Source organism: Elephas maximus, chromosome 8, assembly GCF_024166365.1.
Source record: "Elephas maximus indicus isolate mEleMax1 chromosome 8, mEleMax1 primary haplotype, whole genome shotgun sequence".
In the NCBI taxonomy this organism is placed as follows: Eukaryota; Metazoa; Chordata; class Mammalia; order Proboscidea; family Elephantidae; genus Elephas; species Elephas maximus.
The window spans coordinates 36,713,716-36,739,532 of NC_064826.1; the positions used below are offsets into that span (position 1 = coordinate 36,713,716).

The window sequence follows — 25,817 nt, forward strand, 5'->3', positions numbered from 1 at the left end:
AGTTTAGAAAATCCAAAAACAAATTGGGGAAATGTAACATCATTTCAATGTTACCAACATGGGGCTTTTGTGTAATGACTGTGACATCATGACAGTGAAGCTTTCATTTTTAAGCTTTAAACAGAGAAAGCTTCACCTCCGTGTGTCCAATAGGAATACGATATGTAAATTAACTCATATTATCTGTATGCTGATTGGCTTGAGTTCCCCCAAATGTCACAATCTCACCACCCAGCCATGAGGTATTTTACTGCTGTCTCGAGATCAAATTATTACTGTAGAGAAGATCTTTATTTTTTCTGTGTTTCATTAACAGATTATTATAAAGCAATAAGCATGCAGGAAGGAAAGCAGACGCTTTACGTTGGGAATTAATGAATGCATGTCTGCTTAGATTTTTTTCTTGGCACGGTGGGAGGAGGAGGGGGAGTTTAAAATCTTATACCACCCGCACAAACAAAACTCTTCGGAAATGGTGAAATAAGGAAATGCAGGATTCAAGAGGCGTCCCTAAGCACCCAGGTGTCAGGCTATGTGGTGTCGGTGATATCATCGGACCTTTTGGACGGGTGTAAGTTTTATGTATTCGTTATTTTCCTAGTGTTCTTCATCCGTACTAACAAAGGGAAAAAAGGAAACACACAAACACTTGCTTTGACATCTCCCATCCATTGGTCAGCTGTACTTTTAAGAAGGAAGAAGAAAGGCTGCTGCTTGGCGGTGTGGAATGCAAGGAGTAGTCATTTAAATGTTTTGTAATTCTGATTCTTGAGTCATTTTTTTTTAAGGTAGAAGGGACATAAATCATTGTGCAGTTGTCCCCTGAACTTCGCTTCTCCCTAGTTGAATGCATATTTGCGTGCATTCGAGAAGAGCTGACTAACAAAGACAGGGCTGTCCTAACCTGCTTCCTTCTTCTCCATTGACAAGATTTTTCTCGACTGTGCTTTTTTTTTTCCTCCCTCCCCCCGCCCCCCTGCCCCAGCTAACCTGCATATCCAAAGGTCAGCTGGGGAAATCATTTAAGAAGAAACCTAAAGGAAGCTTCCAATGTTCTGGACCACCCTAAAAGAGGAAGGAAGAAAATGCTGGGGGAAGGCAAGGATTCCGGGAAGCAGGAGAGGGGGCGGGCGCCACGGACACGGTGGCTTCTTCGTGCGCTGCCCTAGGGGAAGAGGATGGGCCTGAGGTCCTGAGCCAGCTTCTCCGAGCCCCTACTTCAAATGCGGGGAGGGAAAAGTTCAGAAGCAGCCACGAGGGGACAAAAGCCTAGTTTTTGTCAGTTGAACTGGATGGGACATTTCATCAATCCAGCCAGCGCTGGGAACGGGCAGGAGCTCCTGTTGGCTCCACAGAGGCTGGAGCAGCCCCTGCCGCCGCCCTCGCCACCGCCGCCGCCGCCGCGGCCCCTGCGTTACTGGGGGAGACGGTGCCGCTGCGACAGGGGAGGACGCGGCTGGAGCTCAAGGAGGCTCCAGCGCGCAGGCGCCGCCGAGCCCTGCCTGGTTGCTCAGTCAAGGCACTAAGGCAAAAAAAAAAAAAACCCAGCAATTTATAGAAAGAAGAAGCTATAGTCTGTCGGGATATCCAAGGCCAACAGGTAGGAGGATATACTCTCGGTTAAGTTTGGGGGTTGGGGGGGGACTCTCAGTGTTGATGAAACTGCAGGTTCGCCGGGAAAAGAGCCCTCCCTGAGGTTTTTTTGGACAATAAACTGCATAATGGAAGTACATTCAGACAATGCATCTTCAGTAGGGCTTATCGAGAGCTCCGTTTCTGGAGAGCATTGCAAGACGGAGGAATATCAGACTGCGAATCACCGGCAACGGTTTCCTTGCAGCACAGAAGCAATCTCTCTCCCCATCTTCGCGTATGTAATGCATGTCTCTCTCCCCCTCCCCCTCCTCCACTCACCCCCCCCATTATAAATCCAGGGGTGGCGGATTTCAGGTTTCGTAATGTTGCATGATGCGATCGGTATTTACCCAGGGATGTACCGGTGGAGAAATTAAAACCATCGAACGCAGCTTTGCCTGGCCTTCCATCAGCATATTCTGGGCAAGTGAGAAGTGGCAAAGGAAACACGCTTTGTGGGAATAACAGAGGAACCTGAGTCCCTTGGTGTGGCTCCCAGGCACCCGGGAGACAATGTGCATTTTGTTTTAAAATGAAGCCACTTGCAATTTGCAACAAAGATCATCAATGTAAATGGGAAAGGTTTAATTGCCCAAGAAATCCAGGTTCATGCTATATTCATTTGAATCCAGGCAGCCAAGGTTTACAAATGGAAGTGCATTATCCCTCTGGGTGTGTTTCCCTGGCCAGTATTTACATTAACCATTTTTAATAATCACGTGGGCTTAAAAGAGACAAGATTTGCCAAAGAGAGGGGTGGGGTGGAAAGGGAGAGACAAAAGACACAGCAAATCTTTGGACAAGTTCCTATTAATTTCCAACTCTAATGTTGAAATTATGTTTTAAGATGAATCAACAAATACTCTTCTGTTGTTATAATATGCAGAACCAATAGTGGGACTTGAGTTAAAAGGCATGTATTTTACAGGGGTTCTTTGGATCCATATCAGCAGAGAAGCTGCTTCTAAAACACTGAGAGATACTAACAGACGTCCAATAAATGTAGGTAATCTCCTCTCTGTCCCTTGTTAGCAGCCTTGTAGATTCCATTGCAACATTAGTGATTAATTTCTGGACTGGCATATCATACAATTATGGAACATTTTACTCTTTCTGCCCTAAAGTTACCCAATCAAATGTCCGTTTTCCAAAACGGAGCCATTTTTTAATTCATCTAGCTCAGAAAACTAAACAAACCAATTCTCTGAAATCTCAAACAAAAATACTTGTTAAAGCAAATAATAGTATTCCAAATTAAAACTTTATTTGCTCCCCCATAAATGAGTGGCTTTATGTTAGCACTATCTGACATCATTGCTTGTTAACCTAAGAACTGACAGCTCAATTTTTTTTTTTTTCCTTCAGATGTTCTGATGGCAAATCAAATGGAAGAAAAGAGGAAGCATGACTGCAGACCAGATCAGTTCTCTTTGTGGATTACATTTTCAGTAAAATGTACGGATATATCTTTTCCTTGTTCTTATATTTAGATCATGAGACTTGACTGAGGCTGTATCCTTATCCTCCATCCATCTATGGCGAACTATAGCCATGCAGCTGACAACATTTTGCAAAATCTCTCTCCTCTAACAGCTTTTCTGAAACTGACTTCATTGGGTTTCATAATAGGAGTCAGCGTGGTGGGCAACCTTCTGATCTCCATTTTGCTAGTGAAAGATAAGACCTTGCATAAAGCACCTTACTACTTCCTGTTGGATCTTTGCTGCTCAGATATCCTCAGATCTGCAATTTGTTTTCCATTTGTATTCAACTCTGTCAAAAATGGCTCTACCTGGACTTACGGGACTCTGACTTGCAAAGTGATTGCCTTTCTGGGGGTTTTGTCCTGTTTCCACACTGCTTTCATGCTCTTCTGCATCAGTGTCACCAGATACTTAGCTATCGCTCACCACCGCTTCTATACAAAGAGGCTGACCTTTTGGACCTGTCTGGCTGTGATCTGCATGGTGTGGACTCTGTCTGTGGCCATGGCGTTCCCCCCAGTTTTAGATGTGGGCACTTACTCGTTCATTAGGGAGGAAGATCAATGCACCTTCCAACACCGCTCCTTCAGGGCTAATGATTCGTTAGGATTTATGCTGCTGCTTGCTCTCATCCTCCTAGCGACACAGCTTGTCTACCTCAAGCTGATATTTTTTGTCCATGACCGAAGGAAAATGAAGCCAGTCCAGTTTGTAGCAGCAGTCAGCCAGAACTGGACTTTTCATGGCCCCGGAGCCAGTGGCCAGGCAGCTGCCAATTGGCTAGCAGGATTTGGAAGGGGTCCCACACCACCCACCTTGCTGGGCATCAGGCAAAATGCAAACACCACAGGCAGAAGAAGGCTTTTGGTCTTAGACGAGTTCAAAATGGAAAAGAGAATCAGCAGAATGTTCTATATAATGACTTTTCTCTTCCTCACCTTGTGGGGCCCCTACCTGGTGGCCTGTTATTGGAGAGTTTTTGCAAGAGGGCCTGTAGTACCAGGGGGATTTCTAACAGCCGCTGTCTGGATGAGTTTTGCCCAAGCAGGAATCAATCCTTTTGTCTGCATTTTCTCCAACAGGGAGCTGAGGCGCTGTTTCAGCACAACCCTTCTTTACTGCAGAAAATCCAGGTTACCAAGGGAACCTTACTGTGTTATATGAGGGAGCATCTGTACATCTTTAGCCTTGTGAAACACTAACCTTCTCTGCTAAGCAATTGTGGCCTGTAGCCATATCTTGAGAAGAAAACCAAGAATGGGATCAGCGGTTATAAGGATTTGGGCAACATTCTGCAGTCTTTGCAATAGTTCACCTATAATCCTATTTTAAATCTCAAAGTGATCCTGCTGACTGCTGGTGAAGGTTTGTAATTAAGAAAGGACTAAACCACTGCCCTGAGTTTCTTTATGTGGTTGAAAACTAGATAATGAAAGTAGCAGGTGCTAAGTATCAGTGCTAATGCTGTGTATATCACTACATATGATAAAAACATCAAAACCAATTAGCATTGGACATCTTAATAAAGTTGACATGAGGTAAATGTGTTGATAAAAACTAATTTTAGAAGTTTGAAGACTTTAAAACATTTCATACTATTATTGTTTTGCAAAGACTAAAATATTTGGGAACTTAAAGTACTGTAACCCACTAAAGACGTGCCATGAATTATTGGATTATCGCACTAAAAAAAAATCGCCTTGTAAGTTTTGGGGAGCATTCCAAAAGCAGTATATATTGGTTCCAATTAGAGTTTTATTTATTTATTTATTTTGTATTACTACAGCACTATTTCTAAATACCATTTTCCTTACCTTCTAGTGAAATTGCTAGCATTGAACTGTATTATGTGGTTTTTGTTGATTTGGTATAAAGTTTTTCCAGTTCATTTATATTTTACAAATGCTAGATATTGGTCTGGGAGGCAACATTAATGGTACCAACTGATCATAACTGAGCAGCCCTAATAATGCAGAATAAACACGTTGCCTTAAAGGGTTATCTAGTATCTTTCGTCTGATTTAGCATTGGAGCAAATAGTCAAGAGAAATTGAATCAGTGACTGGTTATGGTCAAGCATCTGGAAGTGCATGAAAGATCATTTAGTACTCTTTTTCCTTTTTCCTCATATGGTTTGAAAAATCAAGGTGCACGTCACTGGGATAATGAGATTTTCTTGCGAGGTGTGCTACCCATTCTAGTGTGTTCTAAGAAGCAGGCAGTTGATAAACGTTTATATTTTAAGTCAGCTGTCAAGGGGAAGACCACAGCCTTAGTAGGACATCCTGCACAATTTGTGAAGCATTTATTCTACGGAAGGCACAGTCTTGTTTATACTTTCTGCACATTCAGTGTATTGGTCGTTTAAATTATTTCAGTTTTAACTTGTGAAAGCTTATAATATGATTTCTGGTATTTTAGAAATACATTAGAGTCTGTGAGTCTCATTCTTTAAGATACAGATGTGTGAATTTCAATATAAAGTTGCATTTGCCAAAATTTACCCGTGTAGCCTGTTAATTTTCTTGGAATAAAATTTTACATTTTTGGCATTTAACTTTTTTTTTTTTTTTTGGCCTGTGGCACAAACACAAACTAGGAAGACTAGCTTTATTATAGTTTTGTGTTTTTTGATTTTTGATTTTTTTTAGCTGCTACACCCTGGAACTGGAACTGTATGGATGATAGGGAGCTTAAAGTTGATACACTGGTAAATGATATTATCTACAAAAGCATTATTTGGTAGCTTCTCATAATTATCCCTCTATTTATTCTTAGATACTAATTATATTTAGAGATGTATGCCTGCTTAGCTGGTTGATTCAGAATTTTAATACAAATATACATCTTAATTTGGGGGTATAGTAGAAATTTTTGGTTCTAAATATATAATTTGTAAGAAGAGGGTTTAAAGTAATGTCGTGACAATCCAGAAAAAGTTGTTATTGTTTTTGTTTTCTGTTGGGTTTTTTGTTGTTGTCATTTGATTTGGTTTATGTACTTGGAAAATAAGATTAGGAATGTAATAGAACAGAAGTCTTTATTGCTATAGTACTTCTCTAAAGAAAAAATCAATATAAATATAAATATAAAAAAGGGGAAATAAATCACTGAAATGTTTCAATGATATATGCAACTATTCAGTTTTGCTCCTATAAGGACAGCACAAGCCATGATTTAGAGAGCACTCTGTTTGACCTCATTTTTACTTTAAACCAAAGTTGATTGGTTTTTTTTTTAAGATAAACTTAATGCACAACAGAGAATTGAATCTAGTAATAAAGGCCTCTTGTTGGTACTAAAATTATTTTCTGAAGTACAATAAAGGAAATGTTATCAAAAGATGTTTTGATAACATATGTTTCTAGTTCCCAGAAATCACAGTAGAGACATAATTACAACAATTATATTAATGGAGAACCTTACTTAGAGGTTCAAATATCATCAGCAATCAGTAGAAAATTCAGCAATAATCTCAAGACCAGACAGACCAGGTTTTGCCAACACTAGCCTTCACTGGATGGACAAAAAACCTGAAGCATGGATTAAGCATGAATTAAGGAGGCTGAAGAGTCAAGAGCAAGGGCCAAATGAGGCTGCCTAGTTACATCTATCTATGTGGAACAGGGAATTCCAAAAATTTTGGTGAGTGATCAGCACCAGTAATTAGTGAGTGGTGCTTAACTATGCACCACCACCACCCATTGCTGAGTCAATTCCAACTCATAGCAACCCTATAGGTCAGAGTAGAACTGCCCTATAGCGTTTCCAAGGAGTGGTTGGTGGATTTGAACCACCAGTCTTTTGGTTAGCAGCCATAGCTCTTAATCACTACGCCACCAGGTTTCCCATCTAAGCCTATTTCTAACTAAATTGGCATTTGCAAGACAAGGGGCAAGCAGTGGTAAGATTCCTCCTCAGTTAATCAATGTCATTAGAAAGTCCATTGAGTAATCGTAGTATCACACAAAATGAAAGATTCTTTTAGTGTCTTCATGACCAAATCGTATTATTTTGTCACTCATTCCAAGTATTTAAAATAGTTGGTAATTAATTCAACTTGAAAATGATACTAATCTTCAACCCTTAAAAAAATCTACCCCCACTGGGAAGTCCAACTTCCCAGTGAGAAAGATTCATTATCAATAATAGTGTGCCCTTCTTGGTATAATTACACATCTAAGTTGAATAGTGTTTAAATTGTTTTCCTTAATAGTGGTGATACATTTGTATGAATACATCTGTATTATCTTGTCTGGTTCCTTTCGTACACAGTGGGTTTATTTGTGAGATGCCCGGCTGGAGTTAGAAATGCAGTCTGTGACTGTGGAATCCTATGCAGATATTAACTGAGGCAGAAGGTGAGTAACTGGCCCAGTTCCCCACAGCAATTCCCTTTAAATAACACAAAATGAGCCACACTGATTAGAGGGTAAAATTATTTGTAGAAAGGGCACACTATGGTCTGAATTAATCTGAAATCTTTTTATCTTTCTGATTTCTAATTGTTGTTTTTTTATGATTTCTAGTTGTATATTTATTTTGACATTGTACTCTGAGTCACAGCAACCCTATAGGACAGAGTAGACCTGCCCCATAGGGTTTCCAAGGAGCAGCAGTGGATTTGAACAGCCAGCTTCTGCTGAGCAGCCAAACTCTTAACCACTGTGTCACCAGGGCTCCTCTTTGGATATTAGCTGGTTAGATTTCAACACCGGCACTTCCCATTAAAGTTAGCTGATTTGTCGTTGTCAAAGCACGAATAGGGCCACTTATCCATTGGCCTCCCTTCCTCTGACTGCTACTGAATAGGTCATTTACTTTTTCATTCATTCGACAAAAATGTGTTGGGCACTGGGCTTGGTGCTGGCAGCACAGTGGAAGGCAGAGCAGACCAGTCTTTTGTGGAGATTTCTTAGTCTAGTGGAAAAGACAGGCAATTAAATACGTAATAGTAATAAGTAATGAATGTTAAGATAGCAAATGTTTGTAAGATGACTTAGTATTAATGGCTATAAATTTACTGTTCTCCATTCTCCCTTCGGTGCCTTATCTCCCATCTTTTTCCAGTGTTCCTTGGAATCTCTTATATATCAGATCTTTCACTCAGACGGAACCCCCAGTCTACTCAAAGCAGTGAGAACCTTTCACCCACACTTTTACTTAGCTGAATCACCATGTTATGGTTGGGAACCCTGTGTTCCCATGTGGTTAATGCTGTGTACAAAATAAAAGCAAAACCTGAGTGCCAAAATTCCTCCCATGTTCTGACTGTCAACTTCCATAAGAGAGATTTCAATTCCTTCAAGAGACATGGAGTTTTGTTTTTTCTTCCATCTCATACCTTCCATCAAGTTAGCATGAGAATGCCTAAGTGAAGTGTAATCAAAGCAAGGACTTTCTACATGTATTTTAGTGATGACTCCCAGGAGACTTCCCATGGTGTGGCAGGCTTTGGGGCCCAAGCAAAATGGGGACTAACTTGTGAAAAAGGGTGGATATATTTTATTATTCAAGCATTACACCTTCAACGTTTTTATTGCTCCTTATTAGGTACACAACAACTCTCTAATCCCCTACCAGCTGAAAAGCTTGTTTGGCCTCCAAAATTTAGTTCTATTGCAAATACAATGAAACATTTTTTTAATTACATAGACATATGCCTTTTTAACTAAGCCATGTGGTAACATATTGCGCTACAACAGGGATTACTGTAAAAACAGTTGCAAGGAGAGCTAAAAGTCCATTTCTGGGTATTCATCATTAAATACTCATACTTTGTTCCATCCTTTATTTTATTCTGCATGTAGCACAGACTGCATTGTCATCAAAACAAAAAGCAGCTTACATTAATTCCATATTAAAAAGAAAAGAATGAAAGCAACAGGATAAATGGTAATGTTTCAAATACTGGCTAAATACATTGATCAAGATAGATGGTTACCAGAATTGTGGGTTATTTACGATTCCAAAATCTTGTAATTTTTCTATGCAAAAATACTTTACATTCATGTTTGTTAATATTCTCTTATAAATGTTTTGAATGTAAATTCCAGGATCTACTCAAATCATTGTTTATTGCTGAAATTTTTGTTGTTCTCAACTGTGGGCATGTTAGTGTTCTGTGACTTTCCCAATTCCCTCAGAAAAAACTTTTTACACCACATTAAAATTATACAACTGCTCAATTTTGATGAACAAGTTCATAATTAATCTACATAGTGGTTAAAATGAAGATGGCATTTGTAATTGTATTTAATATTTTTGACTATCAGTCAAATAAGTTAAAGGCATATTGAAAACTGGAACAATGTAGGGAAGATCTTTTGGAGAGGTAACTCTTCTGCAATGTAACAGGCTCTTAAAAATATATTAAAATCAAAAGCTTTTAACTTTATAAAAAGATTATGTAAGACCAGGTTTTTAAAATGGGAAGGAGCTTTTACATCATCTCCTTTTGCCAAAGGGAGTATGTCCATTAGCAGCTCAACCCCTTTGGGTAAAAAGGCTTTTAAAGCCAGTTTTTGTCCCACCAGATCAGCAGTCACAAACACAGGGGCTGTAGCCCTAAAAGGCTCTCAGAAGCTCTCGGAGGAAAACAAAGAAGAATGTGTTTCCCTTTGCGTGGTTGTAGAGAAACTCCTCAAAGAACCCGTGGGTGGTTTGGTGTTTGAAGTTATTCACACCTGGTATTCACATCTAACCCCCAGCTCCCTATGGTGCACAGGATAACATTATTCTCAGAAACACATAGACTTCCAAGCTTGACTTGAAAACAGAAAGCAGTTATTTTCTGTTTTGAAAGTAATACTCCACACAAATATGAAAATTGAGTAATTTTTAATGCATGTTCTGGTGTGTTAGAAATTTTGAATAGACAACAAAATGTCATTTAACTTATATGGGTATTAGAGATCATGAGATGAGGAAGTAAGTCATTCATTATACCGTGGGGAAAAGTCCTTATAATATTAAAAAATCAAAAGGCTGAATTGATAACTGAGCTTGAACTAAAAAAAAAAAATACCAAATCCATTGCTGTCTAGTAGACTGCTCCACAGGGTTTCCAAAGAGCGGCAAGTGGATTCAAACTGCTGACTTTTGCTTAGCAGCTGAATTCTTAACCACTGGCTTTAAGAAAGAAAAACATTACTAACTAGATAAAAAAATAAACAAAAGATTTTGTTCTTTCTCCTCCATTTAAAAAAAAAAGTTTAAATTGAAAGTTCATTTTCTCCTTTGAGAAAAGGCATTTTTGATCATCTTTTAGTAAGCATTTTTACTTAGACATAATTCAATTCAACAATCATTTATTATGTGCCTACTGTATATGTGATCCTGGGCAAGTTACTTAACCTTTTTGCTTCATCAATAAAAAGGGGATAATACATGTGTTTTGGGGCAACGCAAAGAGTTAAGCACTCGACTACTAACCAAAAGTTTGGCAGTTCAAACTGACCCAGAGATTCCTTGGAAGACAGGCTTGGTGATCTGCTTCCAAAAGGCCACAGCCTTGAAGACCCTATGGAACAGTACTATTCTGCACACTTGGGGTCACCATGAATTAGAATCCACTCAACAGCAACTAACAGCATACATCTTAAGGTTATTGGGAGGAGACAATGAGTGCATCCTTTTGATCCCCTTAGAAGAGAGCCTGGCAACTTAAATAGTTTTACTTATTACTATGTGTAATCTTTTTTTATGTGTAAAGGGCTGGCTCTTTCGTAGTTCACCATCTAGAAGCAGAGACAGGCAGATTATTCAATAGACAAGGTAAACACGGTGCTTACCTTGCTAACCAAATCATCTGTAGTGAACAATTTCACATTTTCCTTACCACATCCAAGATTCTGCTTCTAGATATGGCTGGCAGCTGTCTCTCTCCCAACCTCACATCATCTTCCTACAAAATCAAAGCCTCTTTTCAAATTTACAATCCCTGACAGGGGCAGATGACCCAGTAAGCAAGGTAAGCGTGGGCTTACTTGTGCTTACTTACTAACCTGTAGGGAACAATTTCACATGGGTTTCACCACATCAAAGATTTTTTGTGAAACTATTCACTACAGATGATCTGGTAAGCAAGGTAAGCACCAGGCTCACTTTGTCTATTGCATAATTCATCCCTGAGCAGAGACATAAGCAAATTATGAAACAATGTGATAAATGCTGTAATGGAGATATATGAGATAAGTGTTAAAGGAACACAGACAAGCAATTAACTCTGTGAAAGTGATGGAAGGAAGGTGAGACAGGAAAGGTGGCAGTTGAACTAAGTCTCGAAGGGTAATTTTAATATCATCTGCTTGACAATGTTAGGAAAGCCATTTCAGACGGAGGGAATAAGAAGAGCAAAACACAGAGACTGGAAAGCTCACTATGTGTTCAACATCCCATAAAACCAAACCCATGCCGACGAGTCAATTCCGACTCACAGCGACTCTACAGGACAGAGTAGAACTGCCCCATAGGGTTTCCAAGGAGCACCTGGTGGATTTGAACTGCTGACCTTTTGGTTAGCAGCTGTAGCACTTAACTGCTATGCCACTGGGGTTCCCGTGTTCAGTATAGTGATCCACTAATCAGAGAAGTTTAATGTGGGGTAGCTGGAGCTTATGTGTCCCTGGTGGCACAGTGGTTAAGAACTCACCCGCCAACCAAAAGGTCAGCAGTTCAGATCCACCAGCTGCTCCTTGGAAACCCTGTGGGGCAGGTCTAGTCTGTCCTATAGGGTCACTATGAGTCAGAACCCACTCTGGCACTTAACAACAATAGCTGCTGAAGCTTAAGTGACCGGATGGGGAGAGCCAGCACAGCATAATAGTTAATAAGTGCAGGATTTGAAGGTTTAAATCCTTATTCTGTCCTTTACTGTTAGTTAAATTCTTTGAATTTCAGTTTCCTTATCTGTAAATGGAAACCCTGGTGGCATAGTGGTTAAGTGCTATGGCTGCTAACCAAAGGGTCAGCAGTTCAAATCCACCAGGCGCTCCTTGGAAACTCTATGGGGCAGTTCTACTCTGTCCTGTAGGGTCGCTATGAGTCAGACTCGATGGCGCTGGGTTTTATCTGTAAATTGGAGAATAAGTAGCAGCAACTATGACTTGTAAAGATTTGCTTTGAAGATTAAATAAGATAATAATAATAAAATTATTAATAATTTTTTATTATTATTATCTATTTATTAAGTACTTATTTTTTTTTTATTACATGCCGAACACTATTCTAATCATTTTGCCTATACTAACTCATTTAATCATCACAATAGGTAGATACTATTATTATTCTATTTTACAGATAGGAAACCAAAGCATAGAGAAGTTAAGTCACTTGCACAAGGTAAGTTAGTAATAGGCAAAGTATGAATGTAAGACACCTAGTATAGTACCATGCTCCTAGTGAGCACTCAATAACTGTTGGCTATTACTCTTCTTGCTGCTGCTATTGTTGATTTTAGCAAAATAATTGAAGAAGATTAGAGACAAAAGGAGCTCTGAGACAGAGGTTCAAGCCTTCAGCATGCAGCTCCACCTTACTATCACGTCCCCCTTTTCCCACTGAGAATAATAATAGATTACCTAATGCCTCTCCCTGCTTTCACACAGGACCCTATTACCACAGAGGCTCCATACGAGGCTGCATCTGACTTTTTTTTACTTAGAAAGACACTGCTCAAATTTTAAAAGTGAATAACAGAAACTCACACCATGTGGAGAGTTTTACCTACATCTGGCTTATATTCTTCAGTCCTAAATCAGTTTTGTCACATTCTATGTAAAATGCAGTTTAAAGATGGATGATCATCATTAAAAAAAAAAAAAAAATCATAGGCTGCTTAAAATCCTTTCGAACAGTCTGTCATCAAGTCTCCCTTTTAAGGTCCACCTTCCAGAATCAGCATACTCAGTTCATGTCCCAACCAGTTACACTTATTTCCCCTACCCTGAAATCTCTCCATACCCTTCTGTAAGTCTGGCGTTCATAACTACAGATAAAGGGCATGGTCAGTGGAGAACAGAGTGACAGATTTACCTCATGCGGCCTGCTTGCTTGGTCTTTACGCATCTACAAAGTCCCCACGCTTTTCTAACACCTGACCATCCTTCCCTGTGTTTTTTAAGCTGTTGTTTTGCCCATTTGAACCTCCCAGCTTTCATCCCAGGTGGGCTTCATTCTTTGTATTTGACCTCTTACTTTATCAGTAATGGTAGCGAGGTAGGAGTCCTGGTGGTGCAGTGGTTAAGGCACTCAGCTGCTATGTGAAAAGTCAGCAGTTCGAACCCACCAGCTGCTCTGCAGAAGAAAGATGTGGCAGTCTGCTTCTGCAAAGATTTACAGCCTTGGAAACCCTTTGGGGCGGTTCTACTCTGTCCTACAGGCTAACTGTGAGTCAGAGTCAACTCAATAGTAGTGGGTTGTTTTGGTATCCATCTTCCAAAGTGATAGCTGATGTCATTCCCCTACTTCAGCTGGACAGTGTCTGTGGCTCAGGCAACATTTGTTGTTGTTGTTGTTGTTAGGTGCCATCGAGTCATTTCCGACTCATGGCGACCCTATGCACAACAGAAAGAAACACCGCCCAGTTCTGCACCATCCTCACAATTGTTGCTATGCTCGAGCCCGTTGTAGCCACTGCGTCAATCCATCTCATTGAAGGTCTTCCTCTTTTTTGTTGACCCTCTACTTTACCAAGCATGATGTCCTTCTCCAGGGACTGATCCCTCCTGACAACATGTCCAAAGTATGTGAGACGAAGTCTCGCCATCCTTGCTTCCAAGGAGCATTCTGGCTTTACTTCTTCCTGTGCAGTCTGGGAATCAAGAGCTGGGCTGCTGACAAACTGCAGGGCAAGACCAACTCACGTGACCTCTTTGCACCTCAGTTCCCTCAACTTAAAATGCAGGGGTTGACCTCTTAAATTTCCTTTTGGCTTGGAAAAATCTATAGTTTATTCATCTGGGTCACTGATGTCCCCAGGACATTAATGACATGGTTGACCCTAACCAATTTAGCTCCCCACAGCTGATATTGGTCCACTGAGAGCCACCTATGCATAATATTTCAACTAACTAGGTTCCTACCTAAAAAGTTGTAGGCCCAAGCTGATCCTAGCTTGTTGACATCAACACTGGAGAATACCTACAGCACATTAAAATAGTCTTTCACTGGGTTTCTGGCTTATTCATGTGCTAACTTCATTATAGCACTTTTAATTTTAATCAGACAGACTTGATGCTCTGTTTCCATTTCAAATGGCCAAATTATGGATATTTGTGCATTTTTATTCCTTTTTATGTTCTATCCTCTGTTATAAATAATTCATGGATTTCTTTTAGAGGGCATCAAACCTGTTTCAAGTTACTCTTTCAAATCTATGAAACATAAAATTTAGGGAGATATTTCAGTACCTCCATAGTCTGCAATTATAGAATGATCCATCTTTGAACGGATACTTTATAAGCACCTACTGTGTACAGGGAGTTGCACTGGCTGCATAATCAATACTTCAGTTAAATCTGATATTGACTTAGGCTGTAGTTTTAAAGGCATAAAATGAACATAATTCTAGTTTCCTTTTTGTAGCTGCCTTTGCTCCATCTTTCATGAATGAAAACATTGGCTTTCAAATTCAACTAAGAGCAAAAGCGTTCTCCTATTCCTGTGTTTTTAGTCATATCCAAGGCTTGGATTTAAATGGCTATCCTGAATGGTGTGTTCTTTATTTACAATTTCTGATTTACAGAAACAGCAAGATTTAATCATAACAAGCCTTTTTTTTTTTTTTTTAATATTTTGAGTCTTCAAATACTTTAGGTATTTGTGACTTGCTATATTTTAAAAGAAGGAACTAGATAAAATATTCTTAGCTTGGTAGTAACTTTTTAGCTACTAATAAAGAACCTGGTAGGTAGCACAGGAAAATATTCATGCATCCCAGTATTCACAGTTCAAGGAAACAAATGTTTCCATTTTTACATGGTCCCGATTTACCCACAGTGCATTAGGGATTCGATAAAATTACTACACCAATGTTTTTAGATATGGTGCCACTCAGTTTTCCGATGCGAAAGAACCTGTGTTCTTCTCTGTGGTGCTATTATTTGTTATGCCTGGAAGGTCTTGAGCATTTTCTGCAGTGCCAGAGCTCCAGTGCTTTGTATTTCCATTACGGGCATGAAAAACTGTCATTTTCAGGAAGAAAAAATTAGGAAAAAGAAACACATTTTCTACTGTATTAAGTCTTGCTGCAGAAGATTTGCTCTCTGTTATAATTTTAAAACCAATTTAAACTGTATGTACATGACAGAATAGATTCTCATAAATATATAACCATTCTATTTTCAACCAACTAAAACTCTACTTATATTGATAATCGTCATTAATTATAGAATGTTCATCATGATGAGCAGTAGGGACATTTAAAGGAAATTGCAAGCCCAACTTCCTGCTATAGATACTTCTCTATGGTGAAATACAGTAAAAAAAATATAGATGAATACACTTCAACATTAGCAGCAGAAACTAGGATGTTTGCAATGTATGCAATTACCAAAGAGAAGCTACATGTATGCAATTACCAAAGAGAAGCTACAGAAGAAATGAGAGAGAATAGTAAGGTTGCTCAATGATGGGAACCAATGGCAATAGGAAAAAAAAAAAAAAAAACCCCTTCATGAGTAGAAAAGTTTGGAAGTTTGGAGGTAATAAAATAAAGGATGGGGCCAATTTTTTAAGTGCTTTAGAAACTGATGCCACTGTTCAAGAATTTTCAATGGCTATTATCTACATGGGGTCAAATTCAAAACCCATGATTAAAGACGTTCTATAATAGAGCTCTCTTCTCATCTACCCAGATTCTTCTTTCATTTTTTCCTATTCTCCATCCCTTCTCACCACCCCATAAACACACACACACATACACACTCTTCCCCTCAGCACATAGGCACATATTTCTCTCTCTTTCCCAGCCTATCACTCCAACTCAATCTACACAGCCCGCTCAAGTTTCCCCTTTGATTACTTTAACCTGCACTAATTTCTTAGTTCTCTGCACACCTAGGTTATGTGTAGCCTGCGTGTGGTTTTACATGATATGATGGTGTTCTTTAATTGCTCTAGATTTCTCTAATAAGAGAGCTCAGAGGCCTTGTCTTCTACCTATTTTCTACTCTGACAAAGTACCCTAGCTTTGTTGTGTGTGCCGTTGAGTCAATTTCTACTCATAGCGACCCAAAAGGGACAGAGTAGAACTGTTGCACAGGGTTTCCTAGGCTGTAGTCTTTACAGGAGCAGATCCAAGTCTTTTCTCCCGTGGAGCAGCTGGTGAGTTCAAACTGCCAACTTTTCAGTTAGTAGCTGAGTGCTTAACCAATGAGCCCCCAGGGCTCCCTACCCTAGCTTAAGCCAAAAAAACCCAAACCCGTTGCCATCCAGTTGATTCCAACTCATAGCGACCCTGTAGGACAGCATAGAGCTGTCCTGTAGGGTTTCGAAGGCTGAAAAATGTTTATGAAGCAGTTTATTATCTACTAAAAGGAGCCCTGGTGGCACAGTGGTTAAAGCGCTGGGCTGCTAACCAAAAGGTCAGCAGTTCAAACCCACCAGCTGCTCTGTGGGAGAAAGATGTGGCAGTCTGCTTCCATAAAGATTTCCAGCCTTGGAAACCCTATGGGGCAGTTCTATTCTGTTTAATAGGGTTGCTACAGTCAGAATCAACTCGATAGTGGTGGGTTTTGATTATCTATTAAAAATTTTTACTAGCACTCTCTTTGCCCTCATTCCAGTTGAGGTGTTAACTCAAATACAATTTCCAAAATAGTTAAAAGAGAAAAAAGATACAGAAATAGGGAGAATCTGTAATCAGCGTCTGGATAATCTCGCCCTCTCCTTTGGAAATGGAGACGCTATTAATCTTTAATGGGAAATGAATTTTAGTGGTGATGAACTTTGATGTTTTCACACTTTCTCACTTGGTTCCTTTGTGACCAGTTTCAGACAAAGGCCCATGTAATCAAAGAGGAGCTGTGTGATGTTTTATTAAAATTCTACAAGCAGCAAGTTTTGAACTTGCTAAGCAACATTGAAGCTAAATTTTCAAAATTTTGAAAATTTAATTTTGTTTGGGAGCACTCTTCACTTTTGTCATCATGCCTCTTCACATTGGACGATATTCTCAGGTGAGGTACACTGTATTTCTCAAGGAGAGCTCTTAATCAATGCTTCTATAAGGATCTAAAATAGAGTCTATTTAGTACACTACTCATCACAACTTCAAAATGTCACATTTAGAAGTCACTTAAGCTGTTTTTTTTTTTTTTAAGCTGTAGGGAAATTTTTTTTTTTAAGTACACTAATGCATTTTACAACACTAAGGACAAGATCAAAAACAAGAATTAGACCTATCGAGTATAAACAAACACTGTTTTAACTTTGGCATACTTTCCCCAATAACTAAAATACATTTATAAAATGTATTATAGAGTAACCCAATTTTCATCAGATGGTTTGAATGTAGTGGTTAAAAATCCCTCTTAAACATCATTAAGAATTTGAGCCTAAAAAAAAAGAATATGAGTCTATAATTTTATATTCCCTTTTCTATGTACTAAGTATATTAACTTGTAAGAGCAACTGAATTTTTAACCTATATTCAAGGATACTTTGGGGTAATTTTGTTTCATTTCAAATAGGTTATAGACTGTTAACAACAGTTGTGCTGTTGAGTTTGGTATATGAAGGCACTTATTATTTTATTAAATTATTATTTTCATAAGCATAGCTATTTTAAATCAAAATAAATGGGGATGATTTGGGTGTCAGTGGACATAGGCATAAGAAAGATTTGCAGTCTCATTAGATTGTCACAGAAGTGAACACTGGGTATTTATCAGTGGTAAATAAAACTAAATGGCTGGATTTATTGTCCTACTATAGGATGATTTCACAATTATTTTTTTAAAAAAGAGAAACAAAAAAAAATTGATTTGTCTAAATAAGCCAAATTCTATAGCTAATTTTTTTTTTTTACTAAAACCTTCAGTTCAAAGGTTCTCCTGAGAGTTGAATAATTATAAGGGTCATGGACAAATAATTATAACCTTATTTTATTAGCCCAGAAGATTGAAAGTAATATCTTTCTCTAGGTCATAAAATATGCAAAACTGAATTTGGCTCGTGGTTTGTTTCTTAAGGAGGGATCATAAAGAAGATTGTTTCATTATTTTAAATCACTTTTCAAGAGAATTCACTCATTTATTCACTCAACAGATATTAATGCACCACCTACTATGTTCTCCTGTATTTAGTGCAATGATACAATGGTAAGTAATTCACAAACACAATATCTGTTGCCTATAGCACTGTTTTTATAAACATGGAAGAACTATTATGTATATTTTATCAACCTGCAAAGTTGATTCAGTCATCTCCAAAAATCTTATCATTTAAAAGGCACTGACATAGTTAATGTTCTCACCCTTACTTTTAGATTTTAATGACTTAAAGGGAAAAAAAAATCCCATACCTGAAATAGCTGGTTTCCCAAATCAGGGAACCAAATGCTCCATCCTACCAAACATAATTGAATTCTGGGCATTTTAACTTCAGTAAAAGATTAGTTATATCATAAAACTGCATTTCACAGATAACAGGCACGGCAGGGGGAAAGGGACCATTAGCGTCTAAGCTTACAGAGGTTCACAACAGGGTGGTGCATGGTTTTGTGTAATGACAGTGAAGTCATTTTGCTGGTCAGCTCCCAAGCTTCCTGGTAAAAGTCAAGTTTCAGCAGCATAGCAAGAGTACTCATCTATTATGGCTGTGTAATTTAGTATATTTTATACTTAAAAGGAAGGAAATGAATTATTTTTGATTTGATTGGCATTGGTTTTTAAATTGCAAAGAAAGGTGCCAAAAAATGAAGGACAGCATGGAATTTTTTTTTAGCTTTGTAATATTTACCCTGAAGCAACCTTTTTCATAAATAAAGGAAATGCTGGACCAGCCTATGATAGGAACAGGCATGAGACTGGAATGGCTTCTTGAGACAGTCACTGGCAGTACTATGGTACAACACTATGGACTTGAGAGGACTTAAGCTGACCCTCTGGTACTTTAGTCTTCTTCTACAGTTGAGTTTTAATTTTTGAAATTTTAAAAAGCAGACAGTGAAGTGGAGGGTAAGATGAGGAACAAACTGAGCTCTTTGGAAAGCAGAAGAGATTTGCAAACATCTGTTATTTCTCTAGGGTTAGCTCTACTTCTACACCCCACAATTCACCTGCCATCTTTTCACAAAAGGGCTAAAGTCTAAGTCCAGCCTGACTCCATTATATCAATGCCGAACACATCATCAATAACAGGAAATGTTTTTTGAGTTAAGAAATTCAAATAATTGTTTTGAGTGGCCATGACCAATGTAAGCATTTCTCTATTGATTTGCTTTAAAAAAAAAAAAATGCATACCTCTATTTTGCACAAATTTATATTGCTTTCATGTTGAACTTCTATATTATTTCAGAACTTTTCATGTGCATTGTTTTTGAGAAATTCAGATCCAACTACCTTGCATTCATTTTATCCCCCCCGCCCCCGCATTCACTTTAAAAGAAGGCAAATGAAAAATGCAATTTCCTAGTTCTCTTTCTTTGTTGTCATCGTCATATGGACTTGAAATTGTTAGGTGCTTCCAAAAAAGAAAAATTTTTTTTTTCCCTTTGTAGGGGATGTACCATAAAATTAAAATTTTCAAGCCTACTGGATTTAAATAAAGTCATGTGTGAATGGATGACACAGAAGGGCAAATTGGGAGCCACAAAACCAAGGCTGCCTGCCCCACACTAACCTTTCGAACCCAATGACTCAGTCTCACACACCAACCAAAGACATAGAAGAGCGTATATAAAACAAAATCATGATTCTTTTTGATGAAATAAATGGCACTGTGGGATGAATAATACAAACAGCTGTTTGAAGTCTATGGAAATAAAAAGGCTTTTCTAAGGCGTAAATACCATGTAAGGATGCGTTAATAGGAAAATGGAGTCTGAAAGGCTCTGAAAAAGACAGACCTAATCGTGTCAAAGCTTATGAGTCTATGAATATTCCTAGACGATAATATCACAACAGATTGACTTCTTATTATAGCACATCACATTGTTTCAGTGACGTAAAAGGAATTAGAAAGCCATTGGGTGAAGTGAAATTTCAGAAGGAGCAGAAAGGGTTCGGTTGGCTGTCATTTTTTTATTGACCATCCAGAAAGCCTTCTCAGAAAACATTGTTTTCTTCCAGTTTCTATATGTTAATCTATATGTTATCCATTCACAAGTCACCTTGGCTTTGTTACTAACATAAAGCAAACAATTTCTATGAGGAAAAGTGTCAGCTAATTCATAGGTATTATCTGGCCAAAGCCATATGTATACACATTATTTATATTTTTCACTCTTAAATTTATTATACTGTCACAATTTATAATGCACCTTTCTAAGTACCATAATATACCAAAAATAATTCCAGAAGTTTGAAGGCTGAAATTCTAATTCTGATACTGCCACCAACATACTGAAGGGCCAACCAATTATTCAATCTTTCTTGACCTTAGTTTCATCATTCTTAAAGTGACCACAGGAAAATTCTTTCCGCTCTGACACTCAGTCAGTTTCTTCCACTGTTTCAACTGTGCTCTTTTGATCTAACCAAGATTGTCATGATGAAATTTTAATTTATATACACTACACTATTTCTTTCAGCTAGATTCAAGGAAAATGGACCCATATAATAACCATAAACCCTACTTCCATAAATAGTACCCAAATGACCCCCTAACTGTGTGTAGGGGGTCTATCTTACAACAGGAAGCCCTCACTGTGTGGAAAAGAACTTTAAACAAATTTAGATACACATACATACATTCACATGTCCCAAAATCATACAAGCTATAAATAATAATGAGAAAATATTTTTTATGTTAGGAAGAAAGACAATTTACCATGTCATTTTGATATTTTTAAGGTGACTTACAAGAAAGAGAATGACTGAAATAACAAATTGGATGGAGGGGGCATGTGAACATCCAGATTTATATCCTATTGGGACTTGGGAAGTGGAAGCCAGTTATTTTCTGAATTATGGTTATAGGAACCAAATAGTGGTGGAAACTAAGTGTGCAATGAAAGAACAAGAAAAGTTAGATAACTCAGATATAATTACAGCTTGCAAGGGATTTGCAGCTTAAAATCAAATCATCTGTAGTGAAAAAGGAATGTCATTGATCCAGTCATAGAGAACAAAAACATTCCAGTGAAAAGGCTGACTTTTAATATGGACAACTACTAGTTAAGGCTACCTGTACACATACTGGTTGGCTGGCCACCCATGGTGTGTTATTTTGTGGGCCATGTGATTCTTACCCCCAAAATAATTTCTTCACTTTCTTGGCCTGAAATCCCTGCCCTCAAGAGGGATAGCTTCTAGAAGAACACTGGTAAATTGTACATGTATAACATCGGAGATTTGAGGAGTTCCTACATCCCATCTCATCTTCTCGCAAACTTCCTAGAGAACTGGTTCCATTGATTATCCACTCCTAGAACTTTAGCTTTTCCCTCTCTGGTGACTTCTTTTGTTCAGTATTTAGATATGTTCATGACGCTTTTGCCTTAATCCTACATCTCCCTCCAGCTACCATGCCCTCTCATCCCTTCACAATCAAACATCTTTATCTTCTATTCACTCCTCCATCCATGGCAGTCTGGCTTCCTCTACCAATTCTGTTTCCAGGGTTACCAATGCTATGGTGGTTACTAAATCCAATGACACACCTTTGTCCTTAGGTTGCCTGACTTCTCAGCACCATTGGCACAGTTTACCACTCTATCCTTGTTACACTTTCTTTCCTTGGCTTCCACAATACCATGTGCATCTGATTTCCCTCCTACTCCTCTAGCCTGTCTCTCTCAGTCTCCTATGCAAGTTCCTGTTCTTCTGTCTTAAACGTGGTTATGGATTGTTAAAGTGCTGTCCTAACCCATCCACTCCTCTCTCTTGAAACTCTCCTTGGGAGATCTCATACCATATAGACAGCATCAATAGCCATTTGAATTAGGGTCACTATTAGCTATTTCAGCACCTTTGAACAAACTAGAAACAGATACTCCTTTCTTGCTTCTATCTGCCGATACAAATCTACAATGTCTGTGATGTTAATGGAACCCTTTAGACGTGGCACACTTGTGTGGTGCGCAACTCATACAAATGTATCAGTATGATTCCCAAACATACAACTCTAACTTTAGATACAACAATAAACTGAAACCAAATCCGTTGCCGTACAGTCGATTCCAACTCATAGCAACCCGATAGGATAGAGTAGAACTGCCCCATGGCTTTTCCGAGGAGCAACTGGTAGATTTGAACCCCCAACCCTCTGGTTAGCAATGAAGCTTTTAACCACTATGCCATCAGGGCTCCAGATATAACAATAAATGATACTTATTTAGAATTGGTACTTGGAAAATATGGCCTTGGTGATAGAAATGGCACGTGATAGAATTTTGCAAAATCAATGATTTATTCACTGGAAATAACTTTTTTCAACAACACAAATGGTGACTATACACGTGGACCTCACCAAATGGAATACATAGGAATCAAATCGACTACATCTGTGGAAAGAGACAGTGAAGAATCTCAATATCATCAGTCAGTATAAAGACCGGGGCCAAGTATAGAACAGGCCATCAATTTCTCATGTGCAAGTTCAAGTCAAAGCTGAAAAAAATTAAAACAATTCCATAAGATCCAAAGTGAGACCTTAAGTATATTCTCCTGAATTTGGAGACCATCTCAAGAATAGATTTGACACGTTGAATGCTAAGGACTAAAGACCAGACCAGTTGTGGGATGACATCAAGAACAACATACATGAATAAAGCAAAAGGTCATTAAAAAGACAGAAAAGAACAAAAAGACCAAAATGGATGTCAGAAGAGACTCTGAAACTTGTTCTTGAATGTAGAGTAGGAAAAGCAAACTGAAGAAAGAATGAAGTAAAAGATCTGAACAGAAGGTTTCAAAGGGTGGATGGAGAAGACAAAGTAAAGTATTATAATTAAATATCCAAAGATCTGGAGTTAGAAAACCAAAGAGGAAGAACAAGGTCAGCATTTATCAAGCTGGAAGAACTGAAGAAAAAACATATGCCTTAAGTGGCAATATTGAAGGATTCTACGGGCAAAAACTTGAATAACTCAGGAAGCATCAAAAGAAGATGGAAGAAATACACAGAGTCATTGTACCAAAAAGAATTGGTTGACATTCAACCATTTCAGGAGGTAGCACATGATCAAAAATCAATGGTTTTGAAGGAAAAAAATCCTAGCTGCACTGAAGACATTGGCAAAAAAACAAGGCTCCAGGAATTGTTAAAAAACCAATTGATACGTTTCAACAAATGGAAGACAACTACCTGGCCAACCAACTAGAAGAGATCCATATTCTTGCCCATTCCAAAGAAAGGAGATCTAAAGGAATGAGGAAATTATGGAGCAATATCATTGATATCACACACAAGTAAAATTATACTGAAAATAATTCAAGAATGATTGCAGCAGTACATTGACAGGGAACTGAAAAAAATTCAAACTGGATTCAGAAGAGGATGTGGAACAAGGGCTATCATTGCTGATGTCAGATGGATCCTGGCTAAAAACAGAGAATACAAGAAAGATGTTTACCAGTGTTTTATTGACCATGCAAAGGCTTTCGACTGTGTGGAGCATAACAAATTATTGATAACATTTCAAAGAATGAGAATTCCAGAATACTTCATTGTACTCATGAGGAACCTATATATAGACTAGGAGCCAGTTGTTTGAACAGAACAAGGGAATACTGAGTGGTTTAAAATCAGGGAAGGTGTGCATCAGGGTTGTATTTTTTCACCAAACTTATTCAATCTGTATTCTCAGCTTAAGTCTAAAAAGCTGGACTACATGAAGAAGAATGTGACGTCAGAATTGGAGGAAGACTCATTAACAACCTGCGATATACAGGTGACACAACTTTGCTTGCTCAAAGTGAAGAGTACTTGAAGAACTTACTAATGAAGATCAAAGACACCTCACCATAAAGAAAACAAAAATCCTCACAACTGAACCAACAGACAACATCATGATAAAGGAAGAAAAGTTTGAGGTTGTCAAGGATTTCATTTTACTTGGGTCCACAATTAATGCCTATGGAAGCAGCAGTCAAGAAATCAAATGATGCATTGTATTGGGTAAATCTGCAGCAAAAGACCTCTTAAAAGTGTTAAAAAGTAAAGAAGGAGTAAGGTGCACCTGACCCAAGCTGTGGTGTTTTCAATCACCTCATATGCATGTGAAAGCTGGACAATGAATACGGAAGACTGAAAAACTGATGCCTTTGAATTATGGTGCCGGAGAAGAATATTGAATATCATGGACTGCCAGAAGAATGAACAAATCTGTCTCAGAAAAAGTACAGCCAGGATGCTCATTAGAAACAAAGATGGGGAGACTTCATCTCACATATTTTGGACATGTTATCAGGAGGGATCAGTCTCTAGAGAAGGACATCATGCTTGGTAGAGAGTCAGTGAAAAAAAAGGAAGACCCTCAACGAGTTGGATCATCACAGTGGCTGCAACGATTGGCTTAAACAGCAACAATTGTGAGGATGGCGCCGAACTGGGCAGTGTTTTGTTCTGCTGTACATAGGGTCACTATGAGTCGGCACCTACTCAACAGCTCTTAACAACAAATTTAGGACTTAAATGTGCAAGCACAGTTCTAAGCACTTAACATATATTGTCTCATTTAATCATCACAACAACCTATAAGGTTGGCACTGCTAAACAAAAGGTCAGCAGTTTGAACCCATCCAATGGCTTGCAGAAGCAAAGACCTGGCAATCTGCTCCACTAAAGATTACAGTCTAGGAAAACAGTTCTACCTCATCATATAGGGTTATTATGAGTCAGAATTGACTCAGCAGCACACAACACCATTATCCCCATTGTACAGAAAAAAAGTCCTAGGTATAAAAAAGTAATCTGCCCAAGCTAATACAGCTTATAAATGGGGGTGTCACTATTGGGCCAAAGCAATCTGCATCCAGAACCATTGTACTATACTGAAGAATTATCTTTTGATGTCTCTTGGATACCTCAAACCCAACATGTACTAAGCTGAGCTCATCATTTACTACCTAATCTTGCTCTTCCCCCTGAATTCTCTGGACATTGGTCTTGCTTTCTTATTCTTTCTCCCCTTTGTCAATCTATCTCATAAAATCTCTATCGCCATCCCCTATTCTAGCTTCCTACTGACACTCATCAATCAGATGACTATAAGGGAAGCTTTCTACTAGAATGTAAGTTCCGTGACCTAGGGAATTGTCTTTTTCATTGCTTTTCTTCTGTGCCAACAAGAGTTCTTAGCACACAATGAATGTTTAATAAATATTTGTGGAATAACTGCATTTAGATGAGTTGGCCTTTTACTTCTTTCACTTGCCTTTTGTTTGACTCCTCCAAGTCCCAGGCACCTCAGCACATGGCCCTAGCCCTTATCACCACCAGATAGAGTCCCCTGCTGGAGGCTGAGACCCTGTCTCTTCCCTTATCCACAATCCCTAAAACCCGGCATAGCACCTGGCATAGAGTCAATG

At 38.5% G+C, this 25,817-nt stretch overlaps 1 protein-coding gene across 9 annotated transcripts in view; it reads left to right on the plus strand.

Annotated features, from left to right (window-relative positions):
* The first annotated feature begins 461 nt into the window (after positions 1-461).
* GPR85 (G protein-coupled receptor 85) overlaps positions 462-25,817 on the plus strand; it is a 40,267-nt gene continuing 14,911 nt past the window's right edge. The window contains exons 1-5 of one of the 9 annotated variants that reach the window (XR_007518471.1): positions 462-571; positions 1,753-1,870; positions 2,564-2,637; positions 3,001-4,484; positions 7,395-7,480. Coding sequence is in view for 1 of the 9 variants with exons in the window: in XM_049894119.1 (XP_049750076.1) it covers positions 3,171-4,283 (1,113 nt within the window). In the remaining 8 variants the exon portion in view is untranslated. The other 8 variants (XR_007518467.1, XR_007518469.1, XR_007518472.1 and 5 more) reach the window with 8 other exon arrangements.